The 25,233-nt window shown below is 44.5% G+C and overlaps 1 protein-coding gene across 1 annotated transcript; it reads left to right on the forward strand.

The window, feature by feature from the left end:
• The first annotated feature begins 22,333 nt into the window (after positions 1–22,333).
• Positions 22,334–23,881, forward strand: LOC146799162 (uncharacterized). Its single transcript, XM_085628055.1, has one exon. The coding sequence runs from the start codon at positions 22,334–22,336 to the stop codon at positions 23,879–23,881; it is 1,548 nt and encodes a 515-aa protein (XP_085484181.1).
• Positions 23,882–25,233: the final 1,352 nt, after the last annotated feature.

The following is a 25,233-nucleotide window of genomic DNA, read 5'->3' on the forward strand; positions in this document are numbered from 1 at the left end:
GGGATGCCTATCATCAGGAGAGAGGGGTCGGAGGAGACGAGGATCGGCTGTAAGCACGAGTGCTTGCTGCACAAGGTAACAGTGCTACGAAACTGCACCAGTGCAGGCATGCGCTATCCTACTATACGAGGATGATGATTCTGAAGTGCCTCGGTTCACTCTGGCCTCTCAGGCCTGGTCATGTGTCTGCAATCATCCGAACAAGACAACAGCGCTAGAAAGTCGCACCAGTGCAATCATGGCTATACTGAACATTGCGCTGAACTGCCTCTGTTCCTTCTGGTGTGTTCCCACGCACTGGTCTTGCCTGTCAGCCTGGTGGTGTGCCTGCAGTGTCTCCCTGTGGCTAGCCCCAGCCCCGCCTGCCTGCAATCATTCGTACAAGACAACAGCACTACTAAGCCGCACTACTGGCAGCCATGCGCTATACTGAAGATGATGCTGACCTGACTCAGCCCCTACTGGTGTGTCCCCCGCACTGGCATTGCCTGCCGGGTCTGTTTGCTGTGCCCGTAGTGCCTGCTGTGGCTGTCCCCGGCCCATCTGCCTGCAATAAATTTCACAATACAACAGCGCTACGAAGCCGCACCAGTGGCAGCCATGTGCTGTACTGAAGATGATAGTGAACTTTCAGTCCGCCTGCTAGTGTGTCTTGCCTGCCAGCATGTTTGCTGTGCCCACAATGGCTGCCTGTGGCTGGCCCTAACCCCGCCTGCCTGTAGTGTGTTCGCACCTGGCCCCGGGGCTGCCTCGGTGCCACTGTACATTGTTGACCGGTTACCTAGCCAAGCACTCGGTGGCAGATTAAATGACCGAGAGATCTATGCAATTACGTCCGGCTCCCTGGGCATCTAATGAGCCGTGTGTCAGGCTTCCAGTGCGCACATGGCGCCCGCTCTCGCGTGCCACTCTTGCAGAGAATACAACTTATGAAATATGCAACTGGCGTAAGTGTGCCGCATAGATTACTGAGGGCGACTTCATGGGATACAATCTGATGAGTTCTAGCAGGGAACATGACCTTAAGTGCTGCTAGTAGTAGGAAGCATAGTTACAAAGTGTGAAATAAAGCATTGCCAGTATTTAAAGAAATTGGTATCATCCTAATGGAAATACATTTTATCGTATGTTACCAAAAGGATAAATTTTCAGAGCTCTAGATAAGGGCCTTTACAGAACCCAGGCTGAATTAGATGACCTCGCAATAATGTGCCACATGAACCAAAGCAGGCCTTCAGTTTCATGACTGCTAAGCAAGTCTTCAGACAATTTATATTGTCCAAGAATATCCTTATTTCGACCCACAGTTCAGGGAGCTCCAACCATCTGCCAGCCTGTCAACAACCACCCTCAAACAGAATGCCCACAGTCTTGCGCCTGCGCCATTACCTTACACATAGAACCGAGACTCCAGGCGCTGATCACTTGAAACGCCATTAAGACAAGACACAACATGCCTCACTTTTCACCCCATGCCAAATCTAGACACAACAAGTAGGAAAAATAAGCACAAGCTAATTAAAACAAGTAACAGGCAGCAGTGAAAGCGATTTTGCGATCGCTATTGTAAAAAAAAAGAGGCGCCCGCGAGTGGTGCGCGCGTGCGAGCCACAGCGAACATGTGGTTTCAATTATCGCGCCCGTGTCTGGGCACGTTAATTGAAACCACATGGTGTTTGGTGCACGTAATAGACACCAATAGGCCATGGGTGGAGCAATGTGTCTGCCTATGGTCTATTGCGTGCCGTCTTTGGGAAAAACACGCACGCAAAGGCCAATCGCGGAAGCCAAAAGGAAAAGCACACGCACAAGCGTGTGTGATTCCAGGCTCCGTTTTAAAACCCCGGACAAAAGGACTCTCACTGCGCGAGCAGCTCTACGCACTGCATCGCTAGGCCCGAGACCTAAAAATGAGGAGAAGTAATGGAATTTTTCCTTCTCGAGCTTCCGGTGGCGTTAGAATTTTAAGCATTCCTTGGTTTACGATTACTCGTAAATCTGGGAAAGCCTCAGGTTCCATGGGTGTTGCAACTCTCATGGAACGCCCCTTTCATGCAGTGTTCTGTGTGAGAGGGGCACATATTTACAAGGCCACGAAAAGCCACATAAGGTGACTTTTCGTGGCCTTTTAAATATGCTGCAGTACATAGTGCCACGGGAGGATAAAAAAAGTGACACTCTGGAGGCGCAAAAGTACCACTAGGGCCTCATATATGAGGCCCTATATACCTAGCCCTAGCTAAATAGAAGAGCTGCTATAACATTAGAACAACAGATACATATTTACATCTCTTTTACCAGGTTACAGTTAATAGCAAAGAATATAAACTATGTTAATTTCAAACATGTTAAATGTTGTGTCTCTATTTGCCCTGCCACAGTACAACGTGCACCTACCCTAGGTTTTTTAGCTAGTATCATCCTGTTTTCCATCCAAATATTAGTAAATAATCGCTACTATTTAGTATTTTACCGCATAAAATTGAAGTTTCTTAATCTTCTATAATATTTAGCAATCAGCCAGATAGATTGTGCACAATCTTTTCGAGTTAGCTGACAGCGTCAGTTCTATTTTCCAATGGCTGCAACCTTCATACTTCTTAAGATTCGTAGATTTTACCACCTCTTCTTATTAAAAGGATGTTTTTCTCGAAGTGCCGGCAAAAAATGCTTTTGTAGAGTTAGGGCTTCTTTTTCGTTTTAAAAGATTTTCAGATATTTGTGTAGGTGGAAAAGAATGGCAGGAACAGCATTGGCAGCGTCAAGGAATCATCAGAGGTGATCATAGTTCACTTTCTGTGTACAATGGAGGGATGGGGGAAATTGATGATGTTGATGGACATCATCTCAGCTTAAGAATGATTTCCATGTCAATATGTATATTATTTGTGGCACAATGGCACTATGGTGTAGTAGTATTTCATGACATTTTGTTTGCATGTGATGAAAAGCAGATGTTATAGAGGTATTGTTTTTGTTTCAATGCCATGTCCAGGGTATCAAGGACTTTTTTGAGCAATGTTTCTTAGCTTGCCTACCTTGCCCAAGTGCTGGGATATGTTTAACTGTCCTGCTTAGTGATTGCCACAAGAGTTATTTCATGTCCCCCACTTTTCTGATGGGTGAGGGGTTATATTTTGCAACCTTCCCTTCTACTTTGCCTAAAACATTCGCCTCACATCGGAACATTTAGATGCAGCACTCTGCAGTGTGCATGTTTTGGTGCAAAAATAGGAACTGGCTGCCCTAAAGTGGGTGGATCTAGAGTACTGACTAAAAGAATGACATAGTGTGAGAGCAAGAGGTACCCTGACCATTTCCATTTAGACAGCCCAAAATTTACAGCACTAAGAGTTTCCACAATTCACTGGATGGGGGCAATGTTAAACCCCAATTTCATAAGGCAATGTGGCCCACGCTAAATGGCCTCCCAACACATCAAAAATCAGAAATACAATTCATTAAGTAAGTGGGCCCACTCAACAAATGGGTTCTACATCAATAGGAAAAGATAATAGATTTTATTACAGCATTCAAAAATAGAATAGTACAGAGTCAATACCCTAAAATCTCTCAATATGAAGTTATACAGACAATATAAAAAGTAGAAATTGTTCTAAGTTAAAAGTGGACAGCAAAATCGGGAGAGTAAAAGACAGCATTCCAATTAGAACAAAAAAGTCCTTTGGTTCACGCCCAAAATCAAGTGTTTTGATACCTTATTTTCAAATATGAAATTACAGAATCTGCAGACTCACTGTGATTTGAGCAAATGTAGCATTTCATCAACAAATTGGAGTATATGAAAAATAAACGTAATATTGCCTTAACATTTAAGCACTATCCCACAACATGAAACATTTTTCCGCACCCTCTATGCTAATGTTGTCCAGAGGTGCAAGAACAACACTAGATACACACAAATAATGTGTTATATGAATGAGTAGCCACAGTGAACCAACTGAAGGTCCTTGTTAAATGTTTCAAGTTGCAACTGAGAGTTTGTCAAGTGCAGAATAACAATAAAAGCGGAAAAAAACCCAGTATATTTCAGCTCAAAGTGTGCTCCAGGGTTTGCGAGGAGAGAAGGAGAGAGGGGGACAGGGGAGAAGTGTGACTGAAACGGGTTATTTCCATCTTGGACAAGATGGCGTTTATTGCATCAAAAGCAACAGTACTATATTAGTGTGTATATGTGAATTTGAGTGCTAAAATACATTCCGCACATTGTTTATGATGCACAAAAATACAAAAACATGAAAATCTTCTACAATAGCAATCAATACTTTTCAATAAGGTGAAGCACATTTGGCCTCACAAAGACGACAGACATTAGATGTGCAAGACATGAAGGTATATTAGCGAATTATTAAAGATAACAACTCAAATGATCAGATTTGTTGTAAATCAATAGTCAATAGTTGAATGCATTAGTAAATAGATTTCAAAGCAATTCAAAATCATAAATGCAAAGACAAACTGTTATAAAGTTGTCTTAAATACCAGAACGCAGAATACATTTCCCATGAAGGGAACACCTTACACTACTAACCTATGGAAATGTTGGGAAAGTTGGGGAGAAGTCAGGCAAAAGGTGTCAATAAGGAAATGTATTATATACAAATGAAAAAAACTTCATCCAGGATGTGGCAAAGACATCCTGTAAGTCTACATGGCACTAGTTAAAAGTGTTCTATTTCTACATTTCACTGCACCCACACAAAGTTACCATGAAGGGGACCAATCAGGTTAAAGGACATGATGATGAGACAGTCTTATTATTTTCACAACTAAATCCCAATTAAATCTCATAAGCGTCATTCAGAGTCAGTATCTGCAACATAGGACGATGCACTTGGTCCAAGATGTTCTCTCCCAGGTCCTCATTAGTGGATACTTCAACGATTGCGTAAAGTTAAACATTCACATGAGAAACAAAATAAAAGATACATTGTTCGAAGTTGCTGGTACAGCTTTTCTCCTGAAAGGGAAAAAAAGATACACAACAAAGAAAACACAGAAGACTCAAAATGGACATTTGAATATGCAGCCAATGTTAACTACAGTCAAAAAAACATGAAAAGTGCACAATAAATACATTTATGTGTTGCATGTTACTGTCGTAATACATGCAAAACATTTAAATATGATATATTTCCTTCAATTTGATCCCCCTATATTAGCCTGCTATTGAGAAGAGGTGTCTGTTCACAGTACTCTGTGTTTCTTAATTGAGCTGGAGCTATAGATCCAGCATAGTTATGGAAGCTACCAGTCTACTCATTTATGGTGCTCTAGCATGGACTTTCTTCTTTCTGTTCCTTGCCAAAAAAGTACTGAAAATCACTATTTCAGCTATCTCCCTGCTAAAGCATAGAATCAGTTAACTGTTTACCTTTGCGAAATTACGGCCCCTTTGGAGTTCAGGATATTAAAAACAAACGTTTTTACAAATTAACTCCAAATTAAGGACTTCCCCTTACTGTTGTTCTGCAACCTAATTCCAGGACTCCCTGAACAGGGTAACTATTGTGTTTTACGAGTCATTCATTCTTACATTCATTCGTTTGTTCATTCATCCACCCATTCATTTATTCATTCACTCATTCAATCATCATGATAGGTATGTTAGGCAAATAAATAAAACGTTCCTTCAGAGAATCTATCTACTTCTTCAATACTAATGTGATTTGCACATGCATACCTTTTACCTCTTCCTTGGGTGCGGGAGGCAGGGGAAGAAGCGTCCTCAGATCCTCAATGAGGTTAATAGTAGGCCGTAACTTCAACAACCTTTTTTGGGAGCTTTAGGCTCCATAACTAGGACAATGGTGACATTTGCTTTCTGCAGCCACACCTGAAGACGCGACCTCCTGGTAGCTCATTGTGAGATGTGACACTCAGCTGACTACTGCCTGATTTGCAGAAACTACAAAATACAAATTGCGATTCAGTAACGTTTCCAAATCAACATTTGTGTTAGCGATTCAGTATTTAGAAGGGGTGTTTTTTGGGCATCCTAATGTTTTGCAGAGGGTCCCACATGTGTGTCTGCCCTAGTAGGTCATTGTGAAGCTGTGAAAGGTGTGTTTTTTGTGAGTAATATTATTATTCTTGTGGTCAAACATTCATTTTTTTACTATCACCTCAAAGGTAACAGTAACTATATATTTTTCAGAGTATGCAGTCCTCCAAAGGACCACTGCCTACTCTCAAGAAATGAGACTTAAATGTTTCATTTTATTTTCTTTAAACACATCCCATTTTCCTTTAAGAAAAACAGGCTGCATACAAAAAACAAACAAAAGATTGCTTTATAAAAAACAATCACAGACATGGGGGTCAGCTGACACCGTGAGGCCACCATCAGTGTGATGAAGGCAATTCTTAATGGGTTGCAAATTGAGACCTACCCCATTAAAATTTGTGATGTAGGTCTATTGTGACCCTATTAGGAATTGCCATTTACAAGTTGTACGTTTTTGTACATTAGGAATTGCGATTTCCTATTTGGGATGTGCAAAGAATTCAGGTTAGGAAATCACAATCCCTAAAATCTGTACATGTGTGCATGGCAAAGCAAAGTAATTGCAAATAGATGCATCACACTCATTATTTTTGTGTGATGTGGGCCTCTGCAGAGTAAACTGCAAAAGTGACATTATTTGATGCAAAGTGAACCGAGCCAAAGACATTTTTAGCGAATCTACCTTTAATAATTCTAAACTCTGATCTTATTATTTAATTCATGCCGAAGTCAATGTTTTCAGATCTTTGTTTCTGCATCTGGAGGGGGGACACTAACTCACTCTAACCTGTTACTCTCGTTGTGGCTATATCAGCACCATGAATGAGTCATCAAGCAAAGTCCTCATCGAGGCGGCATGGCTCCCTTTATGAATGTTCATACCTTTTTACCAAAGGATCACCAGTCTTATACTCACAATTATGTCGGTTAGAGATTTGGAGGTGTGCCACATACATCTTTTTTTGTCGCAGGAATATGATTTTATTGCCGGTATTGGCACTAACCTGTGAATAGTTTTGTTTCTGTAGTCAAAATGTTGCCAGTAAAAATGCTCAGTTTTCTTCTAATCGCTCAGCAGTAAATTATGCAGTGCTTGATGTTACCCCTTTATTTGAATTGTTCTCAGTTTTCAGCAAATAACATTTTGCACACACGAATTAGATTGCTGACATATTTTAACACCAACAAAATGTTCAAGAAACGACCATTTCTGCTGACAAATTCAAATGGTGCATACAGAAACTCCTCTAATAATGTTCCGATGTATCTCCCCATTCGGATAGCATACATCTCAAACTTAATTATTGCTTGGCACACGAACAGTAGGTGAAACTGCTACCGACCTGAACGATTTCAGAGTGTTAAAACACAGAAATGGCCCTGCTGGGGATCAAGCTGTGTCTTTTAGATTAAAAAGACACTGCTTTCAAACGGGAAGGTCTGCCAGGTACCAAGGCTCAGATTGTGGTTTAGATATTAAACACAGATCTCTTTAAAATGGTTAAGTACTGTCAGGTACCAAATACCTGCACTTTTTAATATGACTGGAGGGGTTAACCAGCATTTCTTAGCAGGCATGCAATACTTACCTTACTCTGGTATAGTGAGTACCTTCACTTTTATTATTCTATTTCAAGCACTGGCAACTGGTAATCATTTCACCATGCAACAGATATGGGAATCTACACTCATGTGTCCAGGCCTGTACTGTTCCTAACGAGCTTTGGGAGTTTTCCAGGGTGGGCCCGGTTTTACTGCTGGTGGGAGCACGATTTGTTGCTGGAGGGCAGCCACGTCTCCTGCAGCTCTTCTGTGTTTTACAAAAAAGCAGTGCAAAACATGCTTTTAAAACGTGCTGGTCAGACCACGCTTGCTTAAAAACATCAGTTTTTTTATTTAATTGGTGCCTGTCTCCTGCAGGGTCGTCAAAAGCAATACTGACCTTCAGGGCCTTAGAGGGGAGTAGCAAAGTGTCTTAAGTTGCTTGGCTTAGAAAGAAAAGGAGGCACTCTGAAAAATAGCATTTGCATAGGATCACACAATGTGGTAAAGTGGAAGCCATGATTGGTGCAAAGTTATTTACTTTCTGTTTAACTCTTTGAGGTGCTGAATCAGTGCACCGAGTTAAATTCATACGGGTTATGCATGCTTCACAAGGATTGGTGTTGGTGGTTTTTGGATCAGGTACTGTTTAAATGCACGAGCTAAAATGAAACCTAGAGCTCCCACCCTTAGACAATGTATTGTGACTGTTGTACCTGGCCCTCTCTGCACGGTCACCCCCGAAATATTTGCCTTTACCCCTCCTGTTTTTCTGAATTCATTTTTGATGGCATTTGGACTCTGTGCACTTAACTACTGCTATCAAGGGGTAAAGTGCTTGTGTTCTCTCCCTAGAATAAGGTAACATTGGCATACACCTGATTAGCACATTTAATTTACTCATAAGTCCCTAGTATGTGATACTACACGGGCCCTACTGATGGCCCAGAAGCACTCATTGTGCCACACACTGAAGTATTACTTTAAAACCTGTTGCATGCCTTGCAATGCAGCCAATGATTCAGCTTTAAACTGCCAGTTCAACTTGAGAAAATAAACCTTTAGCAATGCCTAAACATCCCATTGTATTACATATGTCACCCTAATGTAGGACCTAGAGGCCCATAAGACAGGGTGCACTGTATTTAAAACTAAGGACATGGTAATGGTAAAGTCAGAATTTAAGTCACAATTTTGTAAATGCCACTTTTAGAAAGTTGGCATTTTCTTGTCCTAACCATTTGTAGCCCGCTGTCAGTGTCCTGTGCTTCTAGTGTCCTGGGTCATGACTGTGAATAGTTCTGCTGTTGGGGTTTTTGTGTTCCTGCCAGATAGTGAGACAAAGGGGACTGGGTGGGGGCAGCAATAGCTATCCTGCCTGGATGGCTGACGGCAAAGCTTTTCCCTGCCCCACTTGCCTCCAGCACACACAAAGGTACCTGAGATCACCCTTTTATCACCCCATACTTCTTGGAGTCTTGGAAGGGGAAGGGAAGAACTTTCCAGAACCACATGTGGGCTTGGCTTCAAAGGCTGGCAACAGGTATAAATATTGAACCCTCAGAACACTTCTTCAGTACACTCCTGGACCTGGGGAAGAATTCAAAAGGACTGCCAGGACCCACAGAGGACTGCCATTCTGTTTGAAGGCCTGCCTTGCAGCTTGAAGGAGAACTGTACCATCTCCTTTAACCCAGTACCATCAGAATTGACTCCAAGAGCTAGTTGGCTGGCCTCCTTTGTGACCTACATGGACATGCCAAGCTCCAGAGACCTTGAGCACTGCAACTGACTTCTGCTGGAGAGAGTCCTACCCCCAAAGTGGAGCTGTCCAGGTCTTGCACCCTTGGTAGTGGTGTTAGAAGTGCTGCTCCTGCCTAACACTAAAAGTTGGAACTTAGAACATTTTCCACCAAAAGGTTCCCTGAAAACTGACAAAAGTCTTGGATCTACTGGCCCATCAATCTGTCCAAAGTGCATCGCTTGTTGGCTTGACTACGTTCTTCTCCACAGCAGCAAGTCCACTTTAGTGGGATCTCTCAGTGAAGGTGTCTGTCTTTGTGGAGCCCTCATCGTCTATAGCTTACAGCTTCGTCTTGCAGGAGATTTTCGACTTTCAAATAAGTGACAAAGTCCGAAGGTAAAAGTCTTCACCATGACTCCACCCTGCAGTTCCCCGATTATGATGCCTTCTCCTCAGATAGCGCCTGCTGCCCTGCCATGCTGAACTCTTCTTTCGCATGACATTTTCTTCAAAATTTCTTTTTAGTCTGAAGGCAAGCCAAGACCTGACTCAATCCGCATTGTGTATCTGTCCTGTGCACCATCGCAATCAGCCTGAACTTATGCCTTTGCCTTGCGCGACCAGATGCCCATGGTTGGTGCTTTCATCTTTCAGGCGCTATCTTAACTCTGCTACTATTGATTTGATTTAATTTATAAGTCATATTATTTTTACAATTTACTCTAGTTATAAAAATTGCTTTAGGTATTTTTTTTTGTGGTGTGTGTTCACTTTATTACTGCTTGTGTGTTGCAAAAATACTTTACACGTTGCCTCCAAGTTCAGCCTCACTGCTTTTGTGCCAAGGTACCAGAGGGTTTAGGAAGACTAATTTTTGTCTTTTGTGGGTCAACCTGACAAGGATTGTTGTTGTTGCTTGAATAGGGTTTTCACCTCCCTTAACCAGTTTCCTGATTTCCTACGGAGACAATTTGCTCCAAGTGCCCAAAATTCTTAATTCATTGTTATCCATTCTTGAATTAATTTATGTACCCACCTATCCAATAATTCATTAATAGAGCCATGTGTAGGAAGGTGGAATCTGACTACATGATTGCCCCCACTTTTTTCCCCTGGTGTTTTGATGGTTTTTGGCTTAGTTTGGCTGAGAACCTGCTGATCAGGTCTCCAGCCTATCTGCTTTCTCTAACAAATGGATTCCATGTACCTTAGGTACACCACAGATTGGATTCTGAAGTGCCCTTATAAGTCCCTAGTATATGGTATACTATGTACCCAGGGCATAGGAACCGCAGAGGCCTACCAGGGGCTGAAGCATGTAGTATGTCACCGCTGGGAAGCCCTCCAAAATGACACCACAGGTCTGCTACTGCAGCCTGGGTAAAGTGGTGCATGCACCCCTTACAGAGATATAGGTTCACTATATCTCACCTATCACTGCACATAGAAACCTATCAGTCACCCCTATGGCAGGCCTTATCAATCCTGAAGGCAGGGTGCTTTGTTATATGTGAGAGGGTGCCCAGGCATGAGCTGAGCCTCTCTGCAGCCTTCAGAATCTATCCTCCGGGGTTGTCAGTAGTGCAGTCTGACCATATACTCTTAACTGCATTATAACTAAACGGTAAATGCTAACTTTGGACTGGCTGCACAGAAACAAGTCGTGTTTGGTGTCAAACACATTGGAATCATACCCCCACACCAGTAACTGGTGTGGCAGTATGATCCCACCCTTCTAGAGGGAGAGACATGACAGCACCGGTATACCCAGTACCAACTTAAAAGAGCCCTGGCATCACAAAATGAATGCTGCAGACACACACACAAGTCTGGCCTGCTACTGCTGACCGAAACTCTGGCAGGGGAGGCCTGGACAATAGGTTTCCTGTCACAGGGAGGTGTAACCACCTCCCAGACAAGCTTTAGTGTATTGGGGCTGGGTGGGAGCACTCCAAGAGTGCTTTGAAGTCTGCACTGGGGGCACATTTGGTGTCTCTGTGCATAGTCCAGTTCAAACCGGTTGCAGAGGCCACCAGCCCCTGCTCTGGCGCAAAACTGGACAAAGGAAATGGGTGTAGCCACCCCTCTTTCAAAACCCTCCCATAGGAGGGTCCCCTGAGTTAGTCCAACCCCTTTCTTAGGTATAAGTAAGGAACCCGTGACAACAGGACATTAGATATCCCTGGATGAAACTCTGCAACTGAATCCTGGAACTTCGACACTCTATTCAAGAATAGAGGACTGAAGAAATCTCCCTTGGGGTCAAGGAGTGACTTCCCTGCTTGGCAGGCACCAACAAAGCAATTGCCGGTCTGCATCTCTGAAGCACTCGATGGACTCTGAAGTATCTTCAGCCCAGGAAGAGGATTTCCAGACTTCTCAGAGGCCGACCCGAGACCCCAGCAAAGCTGAGACCCGCAGCCCTTGTGAGTGACGTGGAACTGGAACCCCTGGACACCGTGCACATTTGCAAGTGCATCAGCTTCTCAATGTCCCCTGATGCTGTGCATTGGGTTACTTGTAGCCCACACCCCGAGCAGAGAATCAACTGAAGATTGTCAGCCTAGTCATCCGGAGTGAACCGTGGGCTGCCATTTTGTCATTCCTCTTGAGATCCCTTTGCGATCCCTGGTCCATCGACTGGTGGGTCCCTGTGAAGGTAACTCTGATTTTCCTTGGACTTCCTTGGTTGCTCCAGACGTGCCCTGACCTTGCTGGTCTGCACCAAAGCATCTTTCTCTTTTCTGCTTGGGTTGCTGTTGCCAAGGCTTGTTGTGTCCAATCCGGACACCAATGCTGCAGCACTCGACATCCTTCATGGGACAGCTTGAATCCAGCTCCTGGTCATCCTGGACGTCTCCTGGTCCTTGTGGCTGAAGAGTCAAGCTTCACCTTTTTCACCTGAAACACCCGACATCGGTGGGCATTCGTCTGTTGTGCCCCTGGTCACTGGCAAGTGACCCAGACTCTGTCCCCTCTGCTTTCAGGTTCTTCACATCTTCAATCCAGGCTTGGATCTCTTCGGACACTTCGCATCTTCCGGCAGCAGCACTTCTTCGCCAGCTTCCATTGAAAACGACAATGCGACCTGACACCATTTGACACCTATGCACCCGGCTTTCCTGGGTGAGATAACTCAAGTACTCCGGTGCTCCCGTGGGTGTTGACCCTAAAACTGCCTAAGTCCAAGAGGATTTGGTCCTCGTCCATTCCCAAGTGTCCATAATCTTTAAGAATCTAACCGTGACTTTCCCCATTGAAGCTAACGGGAGCTTAAGGCTGTGTTCTCACACTGCACACGGCCCCCGTGGGTCCCCTGTGTCACTACCTTGGGTGTTTCCTTGGGGGTCCCAGCGATTCTACTGGCTCCAGGCCTTGTGTCTAGTTAAGTCGTGGTTCTTATACCACTATTTTAGCATATGGTTTGGCTCGCCCCTGGAGCCGGACGTGTATTTGTGCTATTTTACAGTAATATTTGAAGTGTAACTTATGTGTTTTGACCTCTAGCCTCATAAAGAGACTAGCAGGGTGTGCTTAGTGATAAATACATATATTTTATATATATACCTGGTGTGGTTGCCTTTCATTTTGTCATTCAAGAGATTATAGACTGGTAAATCAAGCTGCTTTACATTCATTCAAGACTTAGCCTGAAGGCTGCTCTCCATAGCTACCACTAGGAGAGCTTTCAATAAAGGTTGTCTTTAACCTATCATCAATAAGGGGTTGTTTGGACTGGTGCAAGGTGCCCACTATATCTAGTGGACAGCATTTACCAGGCCAACGTCTCACACCATGCAGCCATGTCTACAATCCCCATTCATCCATTTTATAATTAGACGCGGTTGTAGAAGGGTAAATGTGTTGCAAAACACCCCATATCAGCAAGTTTTAGAATATGTTGCGGGAGCAGCACCCCCCAAACATCCATTGCTATGGGCAGGCTTCCTCTGTGCGCTCGCTCTCTATGTGCAGCATGAGTAACGGTCTGACAAAATTTGCCAGGGCTGTATTTGGTTCCAAGTTCAGATCTGTACATGTCCACATGGTCTCCTCATTATTTTCTCTAGTAGTAAAAAGGAGATGTTCTGGTGCTTTTTTCTAATAATTTCACCATAATACAATAATATCGGGTCAGTATGTTTTACTTCAGTTAAAGTTAAAGTGACAAAACCTGAATTTGATCACATTTTAGCTTTGGAGCTGTAGCATTTCACCTAACTGTACCCTGACATAATTATTTGGAGCTAGGATTAGCCTGAGATAAGGATAAGGACAAAAAAGATCATTTGATGCTTTGAAATGAAATATTTTCCATGCTGTGCCAAAGGAGGTAAGGTGATGCACTGTAGGATACTTTAGCAATGGAAGGGGCATATTAACAAGGGCATAATCTCCGCTTTTTTGGCTTTAAAAGCCAAGTAAGCGGAGATAATCTTTTCGCCCTATTTACAAGAGGGTGATAACATGCATTTGCGCATATTAGCACCCTTTTACCCGACGCCTCCGTTTGCATCTCTAATGAGATGCAAAGTAGTCGTCACTGGGCAGTACAGCCTTGCAAATATCGCTGATGTGCACATGGCGATATTTACAAGGCTGCCCAGCATTTAAGCAGACGTTTTGTTTTTTGAGAAAACCGCTGTTTTCGCCCAAAACTAACGTCTGCTAAAATGCAGACTTACCTACCCCTAACATTGGGGGTGGATTATGCTGATACAACCACAGGGTCGTATCAGCAAGGTTATCGCCGTTTTGCAGGGAACATCGCTGGAAAACCAGGGATGTTCCCTGAAAAACGACAACTTCCCCGCTATCGCAGGAATTTTTATAGCCCTGGAGAAACGTGTTGTTAATAACGCGCTACCAGGGCGATAAATTCCAGAGATAGATGGCGATAAATAAAAAAGTGCAACGCACGCTTTACGTTTATTTATCGCCTTCCTTGTAAATATGCCCCGAAGTTCCTGTGATTGCTCAGAGAACAATATCTGGAACCGACCTTAAAAAGCTGTTTGCTTATGTAAGTTTAAGTTGCATGTAAAAAGATTTTCTTGCAGAAAGAGTTTTGTGGGAATAAATCTGTTCCCGGGGTGTGAGGTTCCGTGTGAATTGGAACAACACTTTTTGGGTGTGTTTGAATATGGACGAATCTGGTATCTGCGAACCGCAAATGACGAGTTTAGTGGGTGTACGCGTTTTCGCTACGCTACTACGTACGGATCGTCTCATTTCTAGGTATGTCCATTCGAACCCTCGGGTTCCATTTTAGATGCGGCATCCATTTTGTCTCTTGCCCTCAAGTAGCCAGCGAACGGACCTTGTCCGCTTTGTGACCCTGGGATTCCCAAGCTTTCACGGAAGACACGTGTTCCTTTGAGGGTGTCTTTTATGATGAGGGAAATGACACGGCAGAGGCAGATGGCCCCGCTCAGGGCTCATCTTGCCGTACTAGTCTATTGTTTCAGTCATGCCTGCATTAGTCACGAGGCCTTTGATTCTGCAATTAGGTTTCCGTTATTACCCTCTACACTCATTTCTAATCTGTTGTGCATCCTTGTTCTTCCTTTGCATCTGTTTCTGTCCTTCCTCTTAATGTGTTTACAGTCAGAATGGAATGTGCTTAATGTGGGGATGATCTGCTTTTACAGTTGGGAACCGGCAATGAAGCTGAAATTGTATTCCGAGTTTCTGAAACATGAATGCGACCCTTTTGAAGTTTACTGTGGGAACTAAATTGTAACCTTTGTTTGCCATGTTGTTCTATGACCAAAATGTGTATAAAGGAGCAATCCACTTGTGCAATTTGAAGCAGTCTCCCAGAACCTACACGTTGTGTACTACTTGCGACTTCTGTATCCTTGCAGTAAATAAACGCTTATCTTTGACGCCGCCGGAAGTGTCCCGAGTCTCTGTGTTTTGTGCGCCGGAACAGGTAACCCACAAAGGTTTCAGGTGTTGTCCCCTGGCACCGCTGGGCCTTAGAATAGCCCAGTCCTTCAGTTGGCGCCCAACGTAGGGCGACATCAGCGGTACCGGTCCAAGCCCGACGATCGTGAGGAACTTCGTGTGAAATCTCCGAGGGAAGGTGCACCCCGCTTCATCGATCCAGTTGTCGAAATAAGTGGCCCGAAGACTTTTCCCGCGAAGATTCCCGCCTCCTGACGGCTGCGACGGACTGATACCCTGACTGTCGACCTGTTTTGGTGCCTGGCGTAGTCCTTTGTACGGCGAGACGATAGACGGGCCTTCCTGGTGACGCCATTGCTCTTTCAGTTAAGTATTTGTGGGTCGCTCCCAGAGTTCTTGGTTAAACTTGGTTGTTTGCATGGTTCCATTGCATTTGTGGTTCTTAGTTGTTGGTTCTTAGTTGTTGGGTTTTATTTGACGATTGCAATTGCCAAAAACCGAGGGTCTTGCATTTTTGCGAGGACATCGTCATTCGATAACCCTTGAAGTTTGTAAACTCGGTTAGTGTGCACGATGCCTGGCCGTAGTACTTTGTTTGGTTTCCTTAAATGTTGCAGCACGGATTCCCGACTAGAGGATTCATGCCCGATACCTCCGGTTGGAACTCCAATTTATGAGCTCTATAGTCGCCATGGCGTGGGTCCTATTGTATATAATGAATATTGGATTCGTTACACTAAAAATGATGGTGTTCTTAGTTGGCCATCACATGGTAGTTTCGAAACTGCAATCCTAGATAATCTTGAAGCTAAATTGTTTAAAAAGAAGGCTAGGCCGGCCATGTTTGATTCCTTTCGGTTATGGCGCAAAGAGGCCAAGCAGAAAGAAATCAAACAGATTAAGAAAAATAAGAGAGAAGGTGTCATTACGGTGATGCGAAATGCAGAACAGTATCAGCGGGACAAAGATGAGAAGGAGCAGGAAGTTAGTGCTAGACTTCATCATATGGCGGCGGATAGATGTTATCCGGCATTGCCGTCTAGTTCTGATAAACCTGGAGAGGAGGTGATAGAGGATCCCCTATTATCTTATCTCTGGAAATCACCACCTCCCTATGCTCCAGATATTGTGGGTCCGGTGATTCCTCCTGTTCCTCAACCTGTTGTTCTGGCGGCTGCTGGTCAGCCTGCCGTTCCTCCTGTTCTTCTGAATCCCCTTGTGCCACAGATTGTCCATCCTCCTTTACCGGCTCCTTTTCCTACTGCTCCTTTACCGGTACCTCACCAGCCTCTCGTTACCGTTACTCCTGTTACCCCGACTACTGCTACTGTTTCTTCACTTACTCCTACTACTGTTGCTCCTGTACCTTCTTCTTCACCCCCTTCCGTTCGTAGTCGACTATTTAATGCTGTCGCTACTCTCTATTCTCCGTTTTTCGGACCAGTACTTGGGTCAAATCTTTCTGATGTTGCTCAGAGGCGCAGTCAAATTCCTGATGGTAGGGAACGTGAGTCGCTAGTGAAAATGGCGCGTAAATGGATTAGGTATCCTGCAAAGTATTCGTCGCGTATAGTTTGAGACGTTTTCCCAGTTTAATGAGCCCACACAAAGATTTGTGTATGAGGAAATGTGTAAATTCTTGAGAGAAGAGTGGGATAATGATGCGGTAGATAATGTACCGTCCGAGATAACTGAGCTTCAGAATCAATTTTCGACTGGTACGATTGTAGGTGATAACGTTCGACATGCTCTAGAGCGTCTATTATCTTTTCGCTCTGCGGTACAACCTCGAGCATTGTTTAAGGATGAAACTGCGGAGTGGATGGCACAACCTGGTCAGTATCCTATGCGGGAAGTTCCCCCAGTATGGATGCCAGGTAATCCTAATGCTAATCCTGCTATTCCACCTCACTTTCAGAGAGTTTGGATACACCTCCCATGGAAGCGATCGGAAGTTTTGCAGGTGAAGCAAACCTTGCCCGACCCCCGTAAAAATCCTGCAGGATATTATAAGGAGTTGTCCCAATTAGTGGCTGCTACTGTTATGAATCTTGCAGATATTGACATGTTGTTTGGTAATGTAGTACCTCAACCGATTTGGGCGAAAATTCGCCAAGAGGATCACGCAGCTGCGTTAGGCGGTGATTGGGCTGCTCTTGTGGCGGCTGACGCACAGCAAGTTGGTGGGGCTAAACCTGAACAGCTCATTGATAATTTGCCTCAGAGGATAATTACACTTATGAAGACACTTATGCCCGCCATACGTGTTAATTGGGACAAATTGTCTGCGTGCAAACAAAAGAAAGATGAGAGTGTCTCCGATTTCTTTACGAGATTTGAGGAGGCATTTATTGATCATAGTGGTCAGGATATGAGCTCTGAGGGAGGTCAGCAATTGTTTGTTGATAAATTTGTATCTAATTTGTTGCCTGAACTGAGCATCAAGTTGAAAAATTCTGAAAGTTCGTGGGCCGTTTCTACAACTGCTCAGATATTAGCCACGGCCCAATACTATGAAAATAGAGAGAAGGAAGAAAGCGAACGCGCAGAAAAGAAAACGAAGGATCTTAAAACTAAGGTCTTATTGCAGCAAGCCTATCCTCCGCGCTCGAATCAAAATGACTCGCAGCAGCCACATCGGTCACAATCGCAGTTTTCTAGATCACAGCTACGTACTGACTCCTCTCTACCTCGTTTTGTGTTGGGGTATAATCAATGTGCATATTGTAGGGGTGAGGGTCATTTGAAGTTTAATTGTCCAGTGCTGCGTGACCGCAACAATGGTGTTTCGGCTCGAGGAGGTCGCAGTGGTCCTCAACAAGCATCACGTGGTAGAGGTCGCGGTGTTACTCAGAATCAGAACGAGCGTCTTGTCACTTCATCAGATTCGCAAAATTGTTTTGATCGGCGCGATCTTTCGTCTGGACGATCTGCTCAGTATCATGTGGACGACTATTACGTCGAGCATGATGTTGACGCGGACGGTACTTACTAGGACAGCCATAGACAAAGAAAGGGAGTAGTATCAGTTTCGGTTGATCAGAGAGGGCCTTATGTCGCAGTTGCCACATTGGGCGTAGTTGAGCCTTTTCTGTTGGACACTGGTGCAGCGAAAAGTTCCATCATGCATTCGAAACTCCCTGGCGCACCCTTGTCTGGCTTAACGAATGGTTCCGTTGGATTCTCTGGCGCCCCCGTTAGCAATCCGGTTTCTAGCCCTTTGCCCCTTACAATTGGGTCTCGAGAGTTAGAAGCTCCTTTGATTTTGACTACTGGTTGTGGTGAGAATCTTTTGGGCTTGGATTTATTGAAGCGGTTATATGCGACTTTGTACTGCTCCCCTGCGGGAGTGGAGCTGACGCTAGGTCAGAGAGTGATCTCTCCCATGTATCTGTCGACTGATAAGCTCCCACCGGAATTGAGTTCTCTTCCTGATTCTTTGTGGGCGACAGGTCCCAATGACGTGGGCCTGCTGGACATACCACCTTATATTGTTCAATTGAAGTAAAACGTGCGATTGCCACGCATTCCCCATTATCGTATCTCTCTTGATGGTGAACGAGCACTTTTAGCTATCATTTACGATTTGATCGATAAAGATGTTATCGAGGAAACGCGGGGTAATGTGTGTAATAGTCCTGTGTTGCCTATTTTGAAACGAACTGATCCCTCTCAGCCTCCTGTGTATCGTTTTGTTATTGACTTGCGGGAGGTCAATAAAATTGTTGTTCCACAGTTTCCCGTGGTGCCTGACATTACAGCTTTGCTGACTCTGATTCCAGCTTCTGCATCATGGTTCTCGGTAATCGATCTTAAGAATGCGTTCTTTAGCATTCCGATTGCTGAGGAAAGCAGAGATTTATTTGGTTTCTCATTAGGTGGTCGCAGCTTCAGGTTTAAACGCGCACCTCAGGGCTACTGTGAGAGTCCATCGATCTACAGCCAAGCTCTTAAGTGTCAACTTGGTGCGTTTGTGTTGCCGGCTGGTGCGGCTTTGATTCAGTACGTCGATGATCTGTTGGTAGCTGCTGACACTGAACAGATTTGCAAAACTGCTACAGTGTCACTGTTACAGCATCTATGTGACTTACACCATAAAGTGTCACCTTCTAAGTTGCAATATTGTTGTCAAGAAGTAACCTATCTAGGTCACTTATTATCAAAGGCGGGAAGAAGGTTGACCCCTGAAAGAATTGCAGCAATTGCTCGAATGACTGTGCCAACAACTCAGAGAGATGTGCGTGCCTTTCTAGGTATCACGTCATACTGCAGACAGTGGATTCCAAATTTTTCACTGTTAGCGAAGCCATTGATAGCTCTCACGTGTAAGGATGTCTCGACTCCTTTGCCATGGATGGAAGAATGTCAGAAAAGTTTTTCTGAACTACGTGACGCGTTGTGTTCGGCTCCTGTGTTAGGTACTCCTGACTACAGTAAGCCATTTACACTATACGTCCACGAGAGAGAGGGTTGTGCGTTGAGCGTTCTGACGCAACAATTCGGTGGTAAGCAGCGTCCATGTGCGTATTTTTCCTCGACTTTAGACCCGGTAGCTAGAGCGTTGCCCAGTTGCTTGAGAGCGACAGCGGCAGCTGCAGTGTCTATTCGACAATCTGCAGGTCTGGTCATGGATAATATGCTCATAGTGATGGTTCCGCATGCAGTTGACACTCTCCTGAATCGGACAAAAACTCAACATCTGACAAGTGCAAGGTTGTCAGGGTATGAGTTGACGCTTTTGGCAAGTCATATACAGATCAAGCGTTGTAATGTGCTGAATCCGGCGACATTGTTGCTGATTAATATGGAACTAGATGGTGTACCACCACATGATTGTTATTTACGAACTGAGGAAGAAACGAAGGGTCGTGTAGACCTGAAAAACACTCCGTTGACAGATCCTGATGGCACTTTGTATGTTGATGGTTCATGTTTTAAGTTGCCGAATGGTGATGTGACAACTGCGTATGCTGTAGTGACATTGAGCACGGTTGTGGAAACCGCAAGATTGAGTCAGAATTCAACGCAAGCAGCAGAATTGATTGCGCTAACAAGAGCGTGTGTTTTGTCTAAAGGAAAGCGAGTGAATGTGTTCACTGACAGCCAGTATGCATTCGGTGTTGCGCATAGTTTTGGGCGATTGTGGAGAGAAAGAGGATTTATGACGTCGCATGGTACGAAGATCCAACACGGGCAGCTTGTGAATGATCTTTTGGATGCACTTACATTGCCTAAACAGGTAGCGATTGTTAAATGTAGTGCGCATCAAAAGGTTACGGATGATGTTGGTCGTGGTAATGCATTTGCAGACGAGATTGCTAAGGAAACGGCCAAGAATCTTGCAACCCGAATGTATGTTACGGGTTCAGTGAGATGGCCGATGGAGACTGGTATGTGTGAGGACACTGTTGAGAGTGTGAAATCAATTCAGAATGAGGCCACTGAAACTGAAAGAACCAAGTGGAAAGAAAGTACGGGAAAGTTGGTCATGCATGGATGTTGGGTTGATTTGTCGGAACGCCAGAGGTGGATGTTACCGGATGCGTATGTATTAGCTGTCGTAACTATGGCTCATGGGTTGTCACACATTAGTGCGAAAGGTATATGTAAGTTATTGTCCCCTGTATGGAAGAATGATGGTATTGCTAAGTGTGCTGAAAGGGTGCTTAAAAATTGTATGGTGTGTTTGATGCATAATCCTGGTAAGGGCACCCCCACGCCACCTGGTCATTTTGCTCCTCCTGCCTGTCCCTTTGAGGTTATCCAACTGGACTTCATCCATATGGAGAGATGCAACAATCTGAAGTACGTTTTGGTTGTGGTTTGTGCGTTCTCCAGATGGATCGAGGCCTATCCTCTTAAGGATAATACTGCTCTGTCCACAGCGAAAGTCCTACTGAAGGAATACTTTCCGCGGTATGGAATGCCAAGGATTGTGTGGTCAGATAATGGAAGCGAGTTTGTGGGAAGTGTGATGCAGAGTGTGTGTAAGGGCCTTGGAATTCGACAGAAATTCCATAGTGCCAATCATCCCCAGGCAGCGGGTTTAGTTGAAGGGTACAATGGTACCCTGAAGCTGAAACTTGCAAAGATACAGGCTACGACTGGTTTGTCATGGCCTGATGCCTCGCCTCTGGCTCTCTTATCGACCAGAGCGACTGTACACTCTCGAGTAGGGCTCAGCCCCTATGAGATTGTGTTCGGCCGCCCTGCGAATATTTGGGGAGTCCCGAGACCTAAGTCCTTTGATAGTCTTGAGTATCCAATGCTAATTGATTATCTTCATGATCTGACTATTAAACTAAGGTCCATTCATCAACAGGTCTTTGAAGCTTTGCCAGCACAGACAGAGGGTCCTGGACATCGGCTCCAACCGGGTGATTGGGTCGTTGCCCGAAATTTTGGCCGAAAACGTAACCTGGAGCCGAGATTCGTGGGACCCTATCAAGTGCTATTGGCCACAAGGACTGCAGTTCGGTTGGAAGGCAGAAAGAATTGGGTACACGCCGGCCATACCAAAAAGGTGCCGATCCCTTTCCCGACCGATAGTTGGGTGAGAACTGGTATAGCGGCAATGGAAACTGAGACTCCTTTATGTTTTGTGCCGTCCAGCGATGCCCAGCCTGTAAGAGACAATTCATTGCCATCGCAGTCAGACACACCTGTTGAGTAGTCAGTTGAAGAGAATTCGAAGTCTGAGTCGTCATCCAATCGACTGAACACTGTTTCACCAGCTGAACAACTGTTTGATGAACAGACTCGACCTGGAAGAAATCGATATTTTCTTCGTCCACGTAACAGAGACTAATAAAATTTTCCTTATATTTTCCCTTTCCCGTTGCCAAGAACATTACGAACAATTACATCCTTTTCTGCATTTTTGAGTTTTTATGTATGCTTTTCACAGCTGAAGAGATTTGTATTAAGCTGCGTGTTTAGGAAAACCTATCATCCGGGTTAACCGTAGGGCCGTGCGGGTACTCCCTTCTGTTTAGCAGGTTTCTGACACTAGGTCGGTTACTTTTTGTCGACTCCTGGGAACTCCTGGGAATTGATAATCGCTACTCAGAACGAAGTGCGCCAAGTACGTCACGGACGGTTTTTAGAGGATGGCATTCTCTAAGCTGTTGGAAGCGGAAAGGATGTCGGCGCAAAGATCAAAATTGCATAAGATTGTACAAACGAAGTGTTTTTTGTTCCAGGTATTTCTGTTGTTTCTGACTGTATCTCTGCTATTGGTGGGTGGAGTGTATTTCGGAATACAGTCGTTGTTGCCTTCCATTTCACCTACTCTTTCTCCTAAACCAAGTTCTACTACCACTGTTTCTCCACATTCCTTTCATCCTCTGCCACAACATGAACAGGTTAGACGTGCGGAATTCATGAATAACTCCTTTTTTCAGCTCCTACATCAGCATCAGTTGGTAATGAACACTACCAACTGTTGGGTGTGTGGGTTAATGCCACATACCATGGATAGGGGTATTCCGTATCTGGTTCTTCCTTATAGCTCCCAAGGGTCAGCTCGAGCATTCCAAACTATGTTCCGTAGTGCACTAGATTCCTACCCCAGTCGAGAGCCACGCTCTGCAAACTTTGGTCCTGGTCCGTACCACAAGCCTTTGGTAATAGCGATTGCGGATTTAGATAGAGATGTTTTTGATGCATCGCTTATTCCAGATGAAGAGGTGCAAGCCTATAAGGACCTGAGTGAAGCTGAGTATAGTACGTCAGTGGGTGATAGACAGCTCAAGAGCTCGTCTCCAATATGGATCGTACCCCACCTTGTTAATTTCTGCTTGAAGGGTCTTGGTCGAAATCCGAGAGCGCAACTCGGGAACAGTGCTTGCACTGACACGTATGTTCTCCCGATGCTCTCTTCCCCTGTTTTTCTGACTGCCAAGGGTACCTATTTCGTATGTTATGAACGTGCATATACATGGTTGCCCCGTGACTTCTCGGGTACCTGTTATATCGCGAATCTTTTGCCACCGACTTTTACAGTTGCCTCGGACTATCACAAGACTAGAGTTGTGAGAGGCGTTATTAGTGAAGAGGATACTGCTGGTCAAGAAGCAGGAGACTTCTTTAAGGGTTTCTTGCCGTTTTGGGGACCTATGGTTAATAGTAGAAACCTGAGGCAGTTGACCCGTGTGGTAGAGATGACTGCTAACATAACTGCGAGCGCTCTTGGTAATTTAACAGCAGAACTTCAGGCGGATAGACTTATGACGTTGCAGAACCGTATGGTTCTCGACGTTGTTCTTGCAGATAGAGGTGGTGTGTGCAAAGTTATCCATTCGAGCTGTTGCATTTTCATTCCTGACAACGCTCCAACTGTTTACCAAGCCATCTCGAAGTTGCATAAAATTTCCGAGTCCATACACGTGGACGAGGGTAATTGGACACTTCTAGGATGGTTTTGGGGCCTGATATCCACTTGGGGTTGGAAGATTCTGATGATCGTAGGGGTTGTTGTAACGTTTCTATTCACGTGTTGTCTTTGTGTGCAGTGTGGCCCTGCCTTATGTAGTCTTTGTGCTACAACGTGTATAAGACGGCCATCTGTTACCAAGGAGACATTGATGGATAGAATGATGTTCCAGCAGCAGCTGAACGATCTGATGAATATCGAAATCGACTCTGATCTCGATTAGTGCTTGCCTACATGAGGGCAAAAGGAGCGTCTGAGGTTCCGTGTGAATTGGAACGACACTTTTTGGGTGTGTTTGAATATGGACGAATCTGGTATCTGCGAACCGCAAATGACGAGTTTAGTGGGCGTACGCGTTTTCGCTACGCTACTAAGTACGGATCGTTTCATTTCTAGGTATGTCCATTCGAACCCTCGGGTTCCATTTTAGATGTGGCATCCATTTTGTCTCTTGCCCTCAAGTAGCCAGCGAACGGACCTTGTCCACTTTGTGACCCTGGGATTCCCAAGCTTTCACGGAAGACACATGTTCCTTTGAGGGTGTCTTTTATGATGAGGGAAATGACACGGCAGAGGCAGATGGCCCCGCTCAGGGCTCATCTTGCCGTACTGGTCTATTGTTTCAGTCATGCCTGCATTAGTCACGAGGCCTTTGATTCTGCAATTAGGTTTCCGTTATTACCCTCTACACTCGTTTCTAATCTGTTGTGCATCCTTGTTCTTCCTTTGCATCTGTTTCTGTCCTTCCTCTTAATGTGTTTACAGTCAGAATGGAATGTGCTTAATGTGGGGATGATCTGCTTTTACAGTTGGGAACCGGCAATGAAGCTGAAATTGTATTCCGGGTTTCTGAAACATGAATGCGACCCTTTTGAAGTTTACTGTGGGAACTAAATTGTAACCTTTGTTTGCCATGTTGTTCTATGACCAAAATGTGTATAAAAGGAGCAATCCACTTGTGCAATTTGAAGCAGTCTCCCAGAACCTACACGTTGTGTACTTCTTGCGACTTCTGTATCCCTGCAGTAAATAAACGCTGATCTTTGACGCCGCCGGAAGTGTCCTGAGTCTCTGTGTTTTGTGCGCCGGAACAGGTAACCCACGAAGGTTTCAGGTGTTGTCCCCTGGCACCGCTGGGCCTTAGAATAGCCCAGTCCTTCAGGTGGAAGAGTTTAAAGCACATGGACTAAAACTACTTTTGAGTTTATGCAAACCCAGATCTGTGGTTATTCACAAGCTACTCCTAAATAAAATGGCATTCCACCATATATAATTTTATAACATGCACAACTAAGCAGGTGTAAATTCCTTCACGTCTTACAAAATAGGAATTTATAAACAATTTTCAGCACTATACCTGGAAAACTGTGACTGTAGTAGATTTCTAGGTGCTCATCTGGACATATTTGTAAATCCTGATAGACGTAAATCTGACCCCAAAATAAATCTTACATCTGGAGGTGAAGGTGTACAACTTTCTATTAGTATCATTCAAAGGTTCTTAAAAGGCCTGGAGACCTATCTCTTATCGAACACCTTGATCTACAACTGGCAGCGCATTAGATGCAGAGTGGC

The sequence above is a fragment of the Triturus cristatus genome, chromosome 9 (genome assembly GCF_964204655.1).
Source record: "Triturus cristatus chromosome 9, aTriCri1.1, whole genome shotgun sequence".
Classification (NCBI taxonomy): Eukaryota; Metazoa; Chordata; class Amphibia; order Caudata; family Salamandridae; genus Triturus; species Triturus cristatus.